Genomic DNA, 16,866 nt, shown 5'->3' with positions numbered 1-16,866 from the left:
AATGGGCCTCAAGTACCACTTTTAGTGTGTAAGCAATTTTTAAAAACTTATGTCAAAGAAAACATATGACCATGTATTCCAGTCAAATGTAAAGTGTAAGACACAAAAAAGGTACAAAGGATCTCTACCTTGAAAAATGCCGAATGAATCCATGTTTGTAATTATTTAATAAACTTATGATTAAATATGACAGAATTGTTATCTTTCTCCCAAGAATACAGGATTATTCATCTGTGTGTCACATTGTTGAGCAGACCAAGAACTCTCTTTTTGTTCCCTTGTATGCTGACATAATTCCCCTTGGCACTGGGTCACATTACATGCTGGCACAGGGTGCATTTTTTCATATAATTTTACTCCAACTGCCACATTGAATTAAATGTTTTACTGTTGAAAACAAGAAGCCTGGAATGATTTGCCCTAAGCAAGTTTTGAGGTGTGAGGCTGAATTTAAGACCACAAGATATGTGAGAGTACAATGAAAGATGGGAAGCAGGATGCATACTTCAAACCATATCTGTCAGTATTGTGTTATGAGTGTTATTGCTGTTACTGTATACTGAGATAAAATGGTATGTGTTTGTCTGTGTGTTCCTGGTAAACCCTACGTTGTTGGGACATTTTTTGGTCCCCATGAGGAAAACTGCTTATAAATCATACAGATGTTTCTGAAATCCTAAAGTTTTCTGTGAGGGTTGTGTTTAGGGTTAGGGTTAGAATATACAGTTTGTACAATATACAAATGTCTATGGAAAATCCACATAAAACATGGAAATGGAAACCCAGTGTGTGTGTGTGCGTGTTCACGTTTTTGTGATTTATGAGGACACAAATTTGTATAATGACATGGATATTACACTGGTATTAGAACATAAACATGAAATATGAGGACATTTCATGCGTCCTCATATTTAAAATAGCTTTAAAAACATACTAAACAATGTTTTATTAAAAATGTAAAAATGCATTATGTTTTCTGTGATGGGTAGGTTATAGGGGTAGATTAGGGGGATAGAATGTACAGTTTGTACAGTATAAAAAACATTACGCCTATGGAATGTCCTCACTTTGATAGCAAAACAAACCTGTGTGTGTGTGTGTGTGTGTGTGTGTGTGTGTGTGGATCAGGTATACCCTACATTATAGGGACAAAATGTCCGAAAATCATTGTTCTTTTAGCGACATGTTTTCGGTCCCCCTGAGGAAAAGTTATGTTTTTCGAACATTTAAAAATTCAGAAAGTTTTCTTTGATGGGTAGGGTTAGGGTTAGGGGACAGATTATACAGCTTGTACACAGTATAAAAATCATTATGTCCATGGAATGTCCCCATAAAACATGAAAATTCAGTGTGTGTATGTGTGTGTGTTCATGCATGTTTGAGGGCATGCGAGTCAGAGTGGGCTGGGTTATCAGAGCAGAGAGACAGAAGGCAGTTTGCGGTGGGCAGGAGAGAGAGTCACATTCTTCATTTCAACTTTGCCCGGCACAGTTGTCCACACACTGCTGCATGTCACTCTCTCGTCTGTCTTTGCTTTTCTCCTTATTTTGCTTGTCAGTCATTCTTCTTGTTCAAATGCATTATTTTAGTTTCTCTTACACTCTTCTCACTCTTCCTCTTTAAGTTGTTGTTTTCCTTATTATCTGTCCATCTTTACCCAATATTGTCATTATCCTCTCATTCTAAATCTGACAGTCTGGCTTCATTTACTGTACATATTTTATTTGCATAACCTGGTGCAATTTCATGGTATCAGATGGAGTCAAGGCATCATGGACCTCAACCTCAACCAAGACCCACAAGGTAAAAATATCCGTTTAAATACCATTTATTGTCATTTTTCTATTCTTTTCTTTGCCTTAACCCATATCCTCTGTTGTGAATCCTTTGGTGGTTATGTTCCTTTCCTGTAAATTCTGTTCCATCTATCCCCTCTATGTCTGTCTCTCCCTGTTTCTATTTTCAACTTCACAATTTTGCCCTGCTTTTTGTCCCTTGTGTACCTGTCCATTCAATTCATGTATATCTATCTTCTCATCTGTTCATTGTCTTTCTCAGAGCACTGTTTATATCTATCTCTATGTTTATTCCATACAAGTTTTGACATATTTTTTAGGTCATGCACCCTGCTGTTTTAGTTAGTTTAAGCTGGTGATTAGCTGGTTCAAGCTGGTAGACCATCTTGGACCACCAACAAACCAGCTACAGTTGGAACAAGATGACCTTTTTTTTTTTCAGTTTACCTTTAATGAACAGCTTGGACCAGCTAGAAACCAGCCATCTTCCAAAACACAACAAGCATATAGCATATATCTGCTCAGTTTTTTTTTTTAAATGGGCACAGTTTGAAATTTGCCTGCAAACATCAAGTGCATTCTAGTACTACGCTAAACTGATGTGCATTTGTGAAGTGCATTTTATGCCTGACCATCAAATCGGCTAGCATTTTTTAGCATGACTTTCTAAACAAAAGTTCTCTCTGATCCTTTCTCAACATGACTCAGTTGTTTATCACTGATTATGATGGGTAATAAGCAATGTTATATATCTTCTTGTTGACAAATAAGTAACATGTCTGTCCTAGATGTTGTTAGCATTAGCTTGAAGGAGGGAACTGTATGTTGCTGAATTAACTAAACTGCCAGTTCACGATGTGGACCACAGAACTTGATGTGATACAGTGTGAAAGACTGTCCACTGAAGACCAAGCTCTTTATGAACAGTCACATTTCATTTGCAGAGTATGATCATAGGAGAAAGCCACTTCGGTATACAGCATTTTATCCACTAGTTACAGCAACATACTTTCTTATTGGTCCTACTCTGCAGCCCAGCCTTGCCTTTCATAGGTTGGCCCCACACAAATGGATGTGTGACACATGGAGGCCCAGGTCGGATGTTGCTGCGTGAGATGCTTTGGCAGCTGGAGCAAAGAGCACTTCAGGTTCAAGAAGAGGAGTTCCAGTACTGCATCTCCCGTGGCATTCTGGGATACCGTCACCCCCCAGCATACCCAAGCCTGCTTGCCCTTATACCTGCTTCCGAACACCGCCAGCTGGAGCGCCTCTGTGGTCGCATCCCACCCTCACACACTGCCATTGTGCTTTCCAGGTAAAACGAGTTCTCTCACTTTTGCCTTTCTTGATAGCTTCCATTTCTGCGTATTTTTTTCAGCCATTTTTCTAAAATGCTTCTTCAAATGCTCAGTTTACATCATTATGCCAGTAGTTGGTGACAAATTACTATCTTTATGAGTGAGTCATTTGAATCATTTACTTAAAAGATTTGTTCAAACACACTGACCAAAGCGACCTGTCTCTGAAGTGACTGTCTTTAAAAGTGAGTTATTGAATTATTCACTCAACCAAATTCAGGAAAGAAACATCACTATTGTGTGTTGCTTGAGATGCGCATTGGTTAATTTGACTCTATTTAGAACTTCTAGACAAAATAGTCTAAAATGAAAGTCACTCAACATTAACTTCTTGTTTATTGAACTGTTCTATAAAAGACATGTAGATAAAAGTAGATATTGGGCCCTATTTTAACGATCTAAACGCAAAGTGTAAAGCGCACAGCGCAGGTGCACTCAGGGCGTCCAAGTCCACTTTTGCTATTTTAACGACGGAAAAACGGTCCGTGCGCCGGGGCGCATTTTTGAAATGGGTTGTCCCTATTCTCTTAATGAGTAATGGGCGTAACGTTCAATAAACCAATCAGAGTGTCATCTCCCATTCCCTTTAAGAGCGAGATGCGCTCGCGCCATGGCGGATTGCTATTTACATGGCGTACACGCGATGAGTCAGTTAATATATATGTGTGTGTATTGGCAAGATTGTTCAATTAATTAGCCAATTTCGTTCATCATTATAAGTAGTAATAGGCTGAATTGAAAATTCAATTGAATTGTAGCCTACACAATAATAGGCTATTCTTTTACACTGTAATCCTTTTGTTTTTAATATTTGGCATGTTTGTGTGATGCGCATTCCTGTGTGTAATAAGCAAAGTCAACGCGCACTGTGGACGCACCCAGAGGCGCAGTTTCTACCAACGCGCTCTAACAAAAAGATAGTGCGCCATTGACTTTAGACTTTAGACCAGGTTTGAGTTGGTCTATGGCGCAGTCTATTTTCAGCTCCTTAAAATAGCAATGCGCCTGAACACACCTCTTTTTTAGACCAGCACGCCCATGGGGGCACTAACTGGCGCAAAGCATTTATATTTAAGGACGTGGCGTTGAACGGGATTGCGTCGCATTGCGCCGGGTGTATTATAGGGCCCATTGTGACCATGAATTAAGAATTTGTTCCCATGACTTAATAATTTAATTATTTCCTGTTTTCATTTAGGTCATTTATTTTAATTTGAATACTGCCCACAATTTACCTAAAACGAATCAATGAATGAATAAGTTGAAGGAACAAATTTGTAGCCATGATATCTTGTTTTTTTCCCCCTGCATGTCATTTGCAGGGCTCCGTATAAAAACAGTATTCACTCGCAGTCGTGCTGTTTTTCTAAATATCAACACCGCTGTGATGACAGTGCTCACGTGATATTGCTTTAATACTATTTTTGTGCTCCATCTAGGCTCCATGATCTTTTGGCCCACAATGACATCCCTCCCTGGGAACTGGTGGGTGTCTTCAAGCAAGTTCTCAGGGACTTCCTGAGGAGACAGGAAGACGGCGTGCAGAGATGTCCAGTCCCTTCAGCTCCACCAAACATTCTTTCTGCTCCTAGTCCAAATACAGAGAGTAATGATAGAAATCACATGGCTGGAAATGCATCTAATGCTTTGTCTGAGGAGTCAGGGAAACACAGGGAGGAAATTCCTACTATTTCTAGTTATGTGGATAAACATTTGCGGGCTGCCTGCCCCTACTCTATCCGCAGAGATTGGAGTTTGCCCTTTTGCCATCCGTTCACTTATGAGGCCTACAGCACCACATTGTGAGACACCGGTAGAACCATCCAACACATTTTTATGGCAATAGAGTGGTGCAGGGATGATGTCAAAACCCAAACAAACTAATTTGCCCCTGGTCTGTGGTTTTGGCAAATTGCTGGCTAATTTGTAAGAATTTGTACAATCTTATTCATCCATTCATCCATTTCTGTTTACGCCCCAGTGATGGTTAGGATTAGGGGTGGTCCTTCAAGCTTACTTTTTTCCTAAAAATCATACGAATCACATTGTACAAATTCATACGATATTGCCTCCTCATTAAATAATTCAGTTTTCTCATGAGATCGGGTTTAAAAGTCCATATAGCCACTTTCTATGTCTTTCCTCTTTGCAAGTTCCCTAGTTCTCAGACACAGATCTACATCAAACAAAAAAAAAATCTAATCCTGTGCTGCATTTTAAGTCAATTAGACTGATTAAAAGTGATTAACATGGAGATGTATGTGATGTTTAAACTTGGAAGATGAGCCATAAACTTTTTTTGTAACTGATCAATAAGAAGGAAAGATAACTCCAGATATTTATGATATAAAGTAGCTACTTTTAAAATTAATTCTTTAAAAACTTAAAAAAATAAAATAAAAAAATAAATCACCAACAATAATCATAATAATAATTTTGAATAAATAATTATAAATAATTTATTGTTATTATTGTTGTTGCTATTATTGTTAATATATAGTCAGACTACTTTTTATATACTTTTATGGTGTTTTTTGGTTGTTTTTTTGTTATTTTGGCAACTTTTTTTTTCAAGAACTGCATAGTGATTCTTCAAAAACATTTACTTTCATGCTTAAAGGTGATAGAGAGGATTTTTTCGTCGACTGAGAATCCAAAGACTGTTACATTACGATGATCGCGTAAACGATTGGCTGATGTTTTTAAGGCCCTACCTCGTGCACAGATGATGTATATTAATATTATTACTTTCAGTGCACCTAATAAATAGTCTTTTATCAGTTCGTGAAGACAGTTTCAAGTAATATTGCAAAAATGTATAAAACAAAACATCCTCTTTAGCACCTTTAATGTACAAAATAAAAGCATTAAAATAACAGCATACAGGTTAAATGACAGAATTTTCATTATCATCCTTTAATGTTATTAGAACTATTCCTTTAATGCTATTGGAATTGCTTTTGCATTTGGTGTTCATTTGTTTCTAATTAAAAAAAAGTGCTTTAGCTTTCCAGGGTCTATAGCTAATGACTGATCAAACTGAAAGTAGCACACACATAAGCACATACACCCAGAGCAGTCAACCCAGATATCCAGCCTAATCTGTCATTTTTTCAGAGTTATATTTCTGGATTAGAGAGCAGAGATTAGCCTGAGGGGAGAGGATTGCACCACTGCCTTTGCGCATCAGTGGTCCTGCATCCTGCATGTACCCATGAACTACCTAGCACTCTCACCTCTCCCATGCTTTTTACATAACAGATATATGATCTAATATTCTCTGCTTGTCCATGTAGTAACAGAACTGTGTGTTTTCATGTAGCATGGACTGAGTGTGGCAGACAAAGTATAGGTTTGGTAATTGTTTACAATGAGAGGGCTGATCATAAAGCTTCCATCTTAGCAGTGTTATTTACTCTTGACTGCTGAATAACTGTTGGGCCAGAAAAAGTGAAGTTCTTCTTCTAGAATGGAGGCTGTGATCAATAAATAACACAATGGCCTGCAGATGCAATACCAAATATTGTCTTTAATCACATTTTCTGCTAATGATTTTGTTGTTGTTGTGATTTTGTATAATTGTCTCCAAAATGCAATATGCTCCAGTTGATTTCTTTGCTTCTGAACCCTGCAAGCTTTGTTGATCTCTTCATTATGTTCATTGCTGTTGAATATGTCTGCACAATTAAATTTCAACAAAACATAATTTGCATTTTTTATTGTAAGGCCTCATTATTTGTCTCACATTCTTTCAGCAAATATCCCAAAAACTCAAAGAATGCTTGTAATCTATCTATCTATCTATCTATCTATCTATCTATCTATCTATCTATCTATCTATCTATCTATCTATCTATCTATCTATCTATCTATCTATCTATCTATCTATCTATCTATCTATCTATCTATCTATCTATCTATCCCCACCACCACCCCCTCCACTTGGAAGGTCATTATCTATCTATCTATCTATCTATCTATCTATCTATCTATCTATCTATCTATCTATCTATCTATCTATCTATCTATCTATCTATCTATCTATCTATCTATCTATCCCCTCCACTTGGAAGGTCATTATCTATCTATCTATCTATCTATCTATCTATCTATCTATCTATCTATCTATCTATCTATCTATCTATCTATCTATCTATCTATCTATCTATCTATCTATCTATCTATCTATCTATCTATCTATCTATCTATCTATCTATCTATCTATCTATCTATCTATCTATCTATCTATCTATCTATCTATCTATCTATCTATCTATCTATCCCCTCCACTTGGAAGGTCTATCTATCTATCTATCTATCTATCTATCTATCTATCTATCTATCTATCTATCTATCTATCTATCTATCTATCTATCTATCTATCTATCTATCTATCTATCTATCCCCACCACCACCCCCTCCACTTGGAAGGTCATAATCTATCTATCTATCTATCTATCTATCTATCTATCTATCTATCTATCTATCTATCTATCTATCTATCTATCTATCTATCTATCTATCTATCTATCTATCTATCCCCACCACCACCCCCTCCACTTGGAAGGTCATAATCTATCTATCTATCTATCTATCTATCTATCTATCTATCTATCTATCTATCTATCTATCTATCTATCTATCTATCTATCTATCTATCTATCTATCTATCTATCTATCTATCTATCCCCTCCACTTGGAAGGTCATTATCTATCTATCTATCTATCTATCTATCTATCTATCTATCTATCTATCTATCTATCTATCTATCTATCTATCTATCTATCTATCTATCTATCTATCTATCTATCTATCTATCTATCTATCTATCCCCACCACCACCCCCTCCACTTGGAAGGTCATAATCTATCTATCTATCTATCTATCTATCTATCTATCTGTCTGTCTGTCTGTCTGTCTGTCTATTGAAAGGTTTTGATCTAATTCAACCTATTGAATTTAGGTTGATTGGGACACTTTTCCAAGTCATCTCAATGGCAAAAAGTGTCCCAGTCACCCTGAATTCACCCCTATATGTTGACTTTCAAAACAAATTAAGAGAAATCATGTGGTCTTACATGTTCTAACATCTAAAATTTCATTACATGTTCATCCAATTAAAAATCCAAAAGTTCTATCTAAAAGAGACACTATAAGGACAATTAGAAATAAATCGAAGTGTTACAAAAATACATTCGTTACATGCGGACTTTTATTTTGATACCGGGGCTTTTAATTCCAAAGCGGAAACCTGTAGAGATCTTCCGCTACATCTCCTATTGAGCTAGCGCTGAACAGTGACCTTCTCTCAGTGGTCCAGTGCACTTATATCTTAGAGGTGAGTACATTTTCTTATAATAAATGCTATATGATTTCAGTTGTCATTGCTTAAATAATCACTGACCATTTCAAGAAGCGTCACTGTCGTTTAAACCATTACTTTTTACGTTTATTGGACTATATATGACAAGGCCTTGCTGAGCGCCTTAAATGAATCAACTTCGGCAACCAAGTCTCTCCGCAAGCTTGACATCTGAATGGCACACATGAATCGAGGCAAATGTTTTATCTCGTATCAGCTTGCCTCTATATTGGACGGTGAAAAGTGCAGTTGTTTTTTTTTTTTTACGCGATTCCAGTTAGCTTCATACTGAATCAAGCTTGGCATGAACTCGTCTTAATCTGACAGTGATGTACTGAGAATGTTTTTGCTCTTTTGCTCCTGTTATGTCTTAAATACTCCGTATTTTTAATTCTAATAGTTTTCATTTCAGTTGGTCATTGAATGCTTTATGTCCTTCAAAGTACTGTTTGTGCCATGTTACTCTATTAGTTATTTTTTATAACATTTTTCATGGCATATATTACACTATTGCACATTCAAACATAATATGTTTGGTAATGGTACATATGTTTGAAGCCTTCTTGACAAATGTTCATGCATCTTTATCTTTTGATCACTAGATGGCAGGTGGTGCATTCGCTGGCTGGTGGACTAAGGTGGCCCCCTACTACACCAAGGCATACCAGGAGATGTGGGTTGGTGTAGGGATCATGACTTTCATGTACTACAAACTTTCATATGGAGGTGAGAGATCAAGTGTTAGAAGTGTATATACATTCTTAAAAATAAAGGTTATTAATTTGCATCTACGGTTCCATGAAGAACTTTTAACATCCATAGAACCTTTCCATTCAAAAGGTTTTTTATAATGGAAAAATTTTATTTATATTTTTAAAGTGTTATTCACACTCATTTAGGAGAACACAAATGGTTCTTCTATGGCATCACTGTGAAAACCCTCTTTTGAAACCTTTATTTTTAAGAGTGTACTGTCAACATGGCATGAACCCTTATTTATTTTATGGTACACAATATGATTATGTACTATGTAAACATTATTTATGCCAAAACATATAATTATATTATGTATCATGTAACCATTATATGCACAACTGGTCATAATTATATGATGACCTGGGCCCATGTTGATAGACAATTTGTTACATAATATATTCAGAAACAAAATTTCTTGTGTTGTGTACAAGTCAAAAAAAAATTTATTTTAAGAGCTTGCAAAATTTCTTGTTAAAGTATTAATAATAGCATTACTGTTTTGCAGGAAAGAAGAAAGCAGTGCAGTCAAGTAAGTATTAATGTTTTAATTTACGTTTTCAGCATTATGACTTTTACTCAAACTCTGGTAAAACATGAAAAAATTTAAACGTTCCTCATATTGTAATAGTTTTCACTTTTTTTAAATATAAAAAAACAACAACAAACAGAAAGGGTCTAAACGATAGCATGACGCTTTGTTTAAAATGCTTATTTATGGGACAAATGTAGAAACTTTCATGACTTTTCTTTTTTCACAGAGCCCGCCCACTGATTGGACCACCGGAGAGCGTCATTCCCCATGTCTTTTCTGTAAATCTCCCCCTGAAGAACTTCACCTGGATATCTGTATTTTGTTTTATGGAAACAATAAAATGCTTGATTTGGATCACAATATGGATAACTCACTGCCTTGTAGTCTTTCCCTCTGTTTTGCAGGAAATTCATATCGGCAAACATGAAACTGTTTGATTGTTAACTTATGAAATTAAACTACTAAAAAAGTCCTGCCAAATGTTTTTTTTTAATGGCTTCGGTCCTTGAATAACATTTGTTTTGTAGGGCATACACAAATCAAGTCTCTTCTTTGAGCTAATGTTAAATTCCAACTGAAAATATATATTGACAATATTTTGCTTGTGACATAAAATCACATTTTATGTCATGTTTTGTAGTTAATATGTAGTTCTTGTTTCTGATCAGTAGTGGGTGTTTGAGGACTGTCCAGCACATCTGATATTTTTTTTAATCTACATCTAAATTACAAATTTGAGTTCCTTTAACCCTTTCTCAGATATATAAGCACACCGTTTAAAATGAAACATTGAAAATATTTATAATTGAAAACTACTGAATGAATGGGTCAAAGTATTGAACATTTGCCATATGTTGCTTTGAATTTATCATTGAACACCTGTAAGTAATGTCAATTTTAAAAAATAACCAACTTCTTACCAATTAATGTGACTCAAATGACTAACTAAGGGCGTATTATTCCTTTTTGATTTTTATCACTTAGAGATTTTAATGACTATAGATAAAAACATCCATAAGTCACTATGCTCCACATTCCTGTCATTCCAGCTCTGCGCTTGCCATCATTTAACACAACAGCGCGAGCCAGCTTGTATTCGCCTCAGCCATTTCGATTGTATTGCTTTTGTTTTCGTTCTTTAAAACGTATTATGCCAATATCTGAATGCATTTAAAGGAATAAGCGTCTTCTGATTTCGTTTTCCATTCGCTTTACGTATTGGAGTGTTTTACCTGGCTTCGGCTAGCAGGCTAACTATTTTAGCCATCTCGCGAGTTAATCGATACTCCGTGGCTCAAGGATACGAGGAACACCTCATGTATCATTTCTAAAAGATTATGGCATATGTGTACACGTGACACGTGAGTATAATGTAGTTTTAACCACCGCCGATGTATTTTATTTATGTTTCTTAACATTTACTGATGTTTTTGTGTCGGTGCTAACTGGCTAACAGATGTGTGAACTGGTAAAGCGAACAGGGCGGACAGAGGAAAACTCCTTAAAATAAACGCCTTTAAATATGACAAACATTGATAGAGCTGGTTTAAACCTTTAGTTTTGAGTTATAATACAACGATATATAAGTTACTCAGAGTGAGGAGAGGATGAGTTGCGTGCTCTCAGTGGGTGTATAGAAACACCCAACAAATGCCATTTATACACACACAACCAGCTGATAATCCAGTCTAGCTAGTTTCTTTTAAAGCTTCTGTTTAATTTTTCTTACTCAGCTAACGGAGATTAATGTGATGACCAGCTGCGTATCACGTCAAAAGGTTTAATTAAAGTAAAATAAGACGATGTACAGAGCCCTGGCCTGTTTGGCCTGTATTTGTTGGTGTTGTGGTGGACATTCATGTGTCAGTGATAGTGCAAGTGAAGTTGTTCTCCTGCTGTACAGAGGGCTGTGATCTCGGGTTGGACCTTGTGGATGTTGTGAAAGGCAAAGTGAAGCTGAAGACCAGATGTTCCTCTGACACAAGCAAAGATGATGCCTGTGAGTATAGCTTCTCTTATTTCGTCAGCAGTGAGTCAAAACAACGCAATTATTTCTTTACATAACTTACCATATTATTATGGTTCATGTGGTGAGGAATCAATTTGATTCTTATAGCAGTGTAGTTGAAAATTTGAGTCCCCATCACTACATTTACTTTGTTTATAGCATTTTTTGAAAAGCAACTCGCTCCACTGCAGAAAGTACATACAGTATCTTGGTTCATAACACTTTAATGACAGTGGTGTGATTTGTTGAGAGAGGCATTGTGGGCTTCCTAGTTCCTAGAGCCATGCCAGGGGATCCATAATGGGCTACTTTTGAGAAAGCTGTTAATGGGCTGTGGATGGGAATATCCTCCATGCAAGAACATTATCTGTACCTCATGCTGTGCTGTTTGTTACTTTTTAAATACAATACCTCTGTTTGAGATGGAAAACAATGAGTTTTTTTTTATTATTATCACAGAACAGTGTCAAAATAGATTGGTTAGAACTTTGGTGTGACAAGGCTTTTGTTCATCCTCTGAGGAACTTTTTTTCCATGCTTTCTATGTACTAATGGCAGCTATTCGTTTTATGATGTTAATGCGCTGTTGCTCGTTAAGAGAAAATTTTTTCCATTTCTTTTCAGCCTAATGCTTCAATAGCTTCCAGTAATGCTAAGCCATTATTGACATTTTGTTTCCCTTCCTCAATTCTCAAAGGGTCTCAAAATTGGAGTAGATATGGTGTGTGTGTATATATATATATATATATATATATATATATATATATATATATATATATGCTGCAATTGATGTTTATTTATTCATGACTTTATTGCTTCTTTTTATTTCCACTTTGAACAATTCCTTTTATGAAATAAAAAAAAACATTGAAATTATTGTTTACTAAGACTTTTAGTACATCAGGGCATTTTTATTTGTTTTGCGCTTTTCATAATCTCATTTGTTTCAAAACTGCTTCACAGAAAATCATTGGGTTGTCACAACCTCAAAGACCTGGCAGGTGAATTACTCTGAGATCACATATTAACTCTAAAGGAAGGATTGTATCATTAAACGTTAACTTTGTTGAGCACATTTAACCCACAAGGTTTTACGTTTATCAACAAAATAGTATTTTTTGACCTTGATTTCCTTTTGCTGCCTCCTCTACCGATATGGATCATCTGAGTAATTATTAGTTTATCGCAGTAATTATTAGTAATCACTACCTACCATGCTTACCTTATCTAGAAAAAGCCTCATGGTGATCAGGTGTAAGTCAAATCTTGGTTGTGTAATTGGAGTAAAGGATGACATTTGTCTCTCAAGTTTGGAGGGCATTATCAGGTCCCACCTGTTTGTTTTTTAATTTCACTGACAAATCAAAATGCAATAATAATTACTAGGGGTGTGACGAGATCTCGTGGCACGAGATCTCGCGAGACTAAACTGTGACGAGATTTCTCGTCGAGGCGAAAAGTAGTCTCGTGATGTTGCCATGACAGAGTGTTAGGATGATTAGGAAAGAATATGCCACCGCTACGTTTACATTTTGCCTCCACTGTCGTTTTGCTTTGTATTTAAATAAAAAAAAAAACATTTAATTCAGTTGGATAACGGTCGCCGCCGCTCCATATTTACAGAGTACGCGCGACCGTTTAAAAGTGAAAGTAAACGCGCGCGCGCATTCAAACGTGATTTCAATACCCCGCATTTTGAAAGCGGCTCCCTGATGAATACAGATATCTCTCAATATGAAAGCTATTTTAGGCTGGGCAGTGTAGTTGTAACCATCTCTCAGCTCTGTATCAAAGAAAAATGTGGTCTTATTTGATCTTTGAATATTGAGAGAGTGCGATTATGGTTGCACTTATTGTAAAGTGTTACCATAAAAATGAATAACAGTTTTCTCTTCTTATTATTTACTAGTACAAACAATAAGGTTTCATTTGTTAACATTAGTTAATGCACTGTGAACTATCATGAACTAACAATGAATGACTATTTTTATCAACTAACAAAGATTAATAAATACTGTAGCAAATATATTGCTTGTTGTTAGTTGATGTTGGTTAATACATTAATGTTAATAAATGAGACCTTATTGTAAAGTGTTACCATTTTTATTTATACTGTTTTTATTTCTGTGATCAGATTGTGGAGAGGAGTTCAGTTAGGAGGTCAAAAGCTGTAGAAGCTCATAATTCATGTACAGTAAGATCTGAAGAGACTGAAATCATACAGGAGGGAAGTCAGTCAGTTGAGTTAGTGGCAAAACCTTTTACATTACTTGAGTATTGTTGTCTTTTACTGCATATGATAATTCAGTCTCAGAAAGTAGAACTGAAATGACATTCATTACAAAATGATTAGTTAAAACATTTCAAATACACCTGCAGAATATTTTTTCTAGTCATGTATTTCGCCATCTTGTCTCGTCTCGTGAACTCAATCTCGAGTCTCGTCTCGTCTCGTCTCGTGAGATACTGGTCTCGTCACACCCCTAATAATTACACATACAATGGTACCCAAGCACCATGTCAATTGTATGCATATATGCACATATTTACGTCTTCCTCCCTGATGTGGCCAGATCTCAAGCAGAATGTTTTAGCAGTAAACACAGATGGCTAGTTATGATTGCAGTCTTTTGACATCTGGATAAAATCAGGTTTTGCTGTAGCACAGAAGGAATTTGACTGGATCCAACTAAACAAAACAACATTAAAATGTGATTGTACTGATTTGGATTATAGAGAGAAAAGGCGTCACGCGAATAAACATGCATCATCGTTTTCAAATATCTTCGTTTTAGCTTACAATGCGAACAATGCATTTTCAAATTTATCCACTTTGCTTAGCGTTTTCAAAACGCTCTGTTTACGTCACAAAAATGCCGTCTCAGTGTGGACGGAAAGCCAAAACGGAGAGAAGATGCATTTTCAAACAAAAACATATATATAATCAAAGGTTGCATTAGACTTGCGTTTCGCCGTGATTTTGATGGACAGGATCGTAAAAAAAATCCATCATAATCAATTACCCGTCATTTTAATTTTTATATTTTAATAAGACATTTAATAGCTTCTGATTTCATCCACATTTTCATTTTTATTCACGAACTTACAGGATAAGCAAATAGGCACAGGCTATGCATTTATTTATATTATGAGAAGAAAGTTGATTAAAGACTGCGTCACTTTTCCGTTTTCATCTTGAACACTTGTCACGGATTGTGAGTGAATGCGATCATCCTTTCCTCTTTACTACTGTACAGAACGAAATAAACGTGTATGAAAATAAATATGTTGAAAGATACAGTAGCTTACCGAAATCTGTATCACGTCAGTCAGTGTTGCAAACAATGTAACGTAACATTATACCTCAGAAAAGCCATTCGTTGACCATAAACGTATAGTCAGCAAGAAAAATAACAAAACTTAATTATGTAAGTAAGCATAAGTAACTTTATTATTATAAAATTGACTTAAACTAGGGTGCTCGTCTGTGTTTAAACAAGCGCATCGTTTTCATTTTATTCTGGAGACTGAACTTCGTGCTCTGCTGCCACACTGGAGCGCGCTCACCACCTACTGGACAGGGGTGGGAATTACAGTTTACAAGCTACATAATCTGTCAAAATGACGGACGGGCTGCAGATTTTTTTCCGTCACTGCTAAAAAAATTCCATTAATGATCTGAAAATTTTCGGTTAACGCGACCTCTGAGATTATATAATATATATAACACTACCGCCGGTGACACTCCATGACCGCGGTGGCAACTTCACCATAGACGTCTATGAACTTCACCACCGCGTTGGCGCGGTTGTCATGCCTACCGTCACAGCCCTACTGCTCACAGTCGGTGTGCATGGACATTAGTGGACTGTAATAGAGCTGCACAATTCAGCCCATTTTTTTTGTTTAAAATAGAGATCACAATTCTTAACAGACAACTAAACAAAATAGCATGTAATTTACTAGGTTCTGAAAAAATGTTAATTGTTGCAGTCTATTTAAAAATGTTGAATTATTAAAAAAAATGGTTTGAATGAATGATTCAAAGACTCACTTTTAAAGATGTCACTTTTTCCATTTCTGGATGAATAAGCATTTTTGTAAGAATCTCTCGAATGAATGATTCAACGACAAACACATTTTAAACAGTCATTTCTCAGCCCCTATTAGCATAACAGTGTGATTGATACGATCCGATCTTTATTTGAAGCATCAAGTTACTTTCAAAAGGTAATTTGCTCTATTTTGATCGCTTTTGTAGACATCAGTGTTTATATCCGAACTATAAACTTTTATCCCAGTTCTTCTGTGATAATTTGATTATTGTAACACAGAAATAATGAAACTAGTTGAAAACTGGTTGAAAAGACTGTTTGTGAAGTTGTTTTATTCCTATACATGACAACTGCTCTCTGTCTGGGTCTGCGGCAGTATGAAAGCAGATTTCAACGTTCTGCTGTGATTTTTTGCTTGTCAAACGTTGCATGGATTGAGTGGGTGTTTGAATCAAGATCGCGATCTTTTAACAATTAATTGTGCATCTCTAGACTAATAATGAAAATTATGTAAAGACCGTCTACGAAGTGGAACGGAACATAGGCAAGAGAAGTATACTTCGGGCTCCACTTTGCTTTTGTGAGTGGTTTATGATTGTAATGTTGTTTTAAACAGAAGTTTAGTTTCTTTAACTATTGATATGGCCAATGAAATGCACACATTGTCCCAGGTCTTTTCCAAAACATTTAAAAGGCAAACCTTCAACAGTATAAAGGTGCAGTTACCTTAGCGAAATTTGGATGAAATTTCACGGACAAAAATTTTTGTTCACACAGAAGTTATTTTCAAATCAAAGTAGCTTTCTGTTGGTCAATGCAGCAAATTCACATGACTAACTTGAACCCTATGTAAAATATATGCAGGGAAATTCCAGTCGCAAGGATTCCTGTTGAAATGACTGGATTTTGAATGCAAATTTTTACACTGTAACAAATGTGGAGTGTCTACTGTACCTAATTTGCCTTTTTACAAGCTATTTGTTAGAATACTTGATTGG

At 35.9% G+C, this 16,866-nt stretch overlaps 3 protein-coding genes across 3 annotated transcripts in view; all 3 read left to right on the top strand.

Annotated features, from left to right (window-relative positions):
• The first annotated feature begins 1,328 nt into the window (after positions 1 to 1,328).
• rd3l (RD3 like) lies at positions 1,329 to 5,628 on the top strand. Its single transcript, XM_048206278.1, has 3 exons — positions 1,329 to 1,803; positions 2,830 to 3,111; positions 4,594 to 5,628. The coding sequence occupies exons 1-3, from the start codon at positions 1,757 to 1,759 to the stop codon at positions 4,958 to 4,960; spliced, it is 696 nt and encodes a 231-aa protein (XP_048062235.1). The 5' UTR covers positions 1,329 to 1,756; the 3' UTR covers positions 4,961 to 5,628.
• A 2,714-nt stretch (positions 5,629 to 8,342) lies between these two features.
• Positions 8,343 to 10,285, top strand: atp5mj (ATP synthase membrane subunit j). Its single transcript, XM_048206277.1, has 4 exons — positions 8,343 to 8,493; positions 9,120 to 9,243; positions 9,779 to 9,802; positions 10,032 to 10,285. The coding sequence occupies exons 2-4, from the start codon at positions 9,120 to 9,122 to the stop codon at positions 10,043 to 10,045; spliced, it is 162 nt and encodes a 53-aa protein (XP_048062234.1). The 5' UTR covers positions 8,343 to 8,493; the 3' UTR covers positions 10,046 to 10,285.
• A 551-nt stretch (positions 10,286 to 10,836) lies between these two features.
• Positions 10,837 to 16,866, top strand: part of ppp1r13bb (protein phosphatase 1, regulatory subunit 13Bb) — an 80,815-nt gene continuing 74,785 nt past the window's right edge. Inside the window, 2 exon segments of the mRNA XM_048206276.1 lie at positions 10,837 to 11,166; positions 11,709 to 11,804. Coding sequence (XP_048062233.1) covers positions 11,796 to 11,804 — 9 coding nt within the window. The 5' untranslated portion in view covers positions 10,837 to 11,166; positions 11,709 to 11,795.

Source organism: Megalobrama amblycephala, linkage group LG11 (assembly GCF_018812025.1).
Source record: "Megalobrama amblycephala isolate DHTTF-2021 linkage group LG11, ASM1881202v1, whole genome shotgun sequence".
Taxonomy (NCBI): domain Eukaryota; kingdom Metazoa; phylum Chordata; class Actinopteri; order Cypriniformes; family Xenocyprididae; genus Megalobrama; species Megalobrama amblycephala.
Note: the sequence above shows the minus strand (reverse complement) of the source record. Positions and strands in the feature narration are given on the sequence as shown.

What these genes read in the sequence shown, in the direction of transcription:
- atp5mj (XM_048206277.1), top strand. Translation starts at nt 9,120, where the DNA reads ATGGCAGGTGGTGCATTCGCTGGCTGGTGGACTAAGGTGGCCCCCTAC. An exon ending in CTACAAACTTTCATATGGAG is followed by an intron (nt 9,244 to 9,778) that starts GTGAGAGATCAA and finishes ACTGTTTTGCAG; the next exon opens with GAAAGAAGAAAGCAGTGCAG.
- rd3l (XM_048206278.1), top strand. Translation starts at nt 1,757, where the DNA reads ATGGAGTCAAGGCATCATGGACCTCAACCTCAACCAAGACCCACAAG. An exon ending in CCTCAACCAAGACCCACAAG is followed by an intron (nt 1,804 to 2,829) that starts GTAAAAATATCC and finishes CCTACTCTGCAG; the next exon opens with CCCAGCCTTGCCTTTCATAG. An exon ending in ACTGCCATTGTGCTTTCCAG is followed by an intron (nt 3,112 to 4,593) that starts GTAAAACGAGTT and finishes TGCTCCATCTAG; the next exon opens with GCTCCATGATCTTTTGGCCC.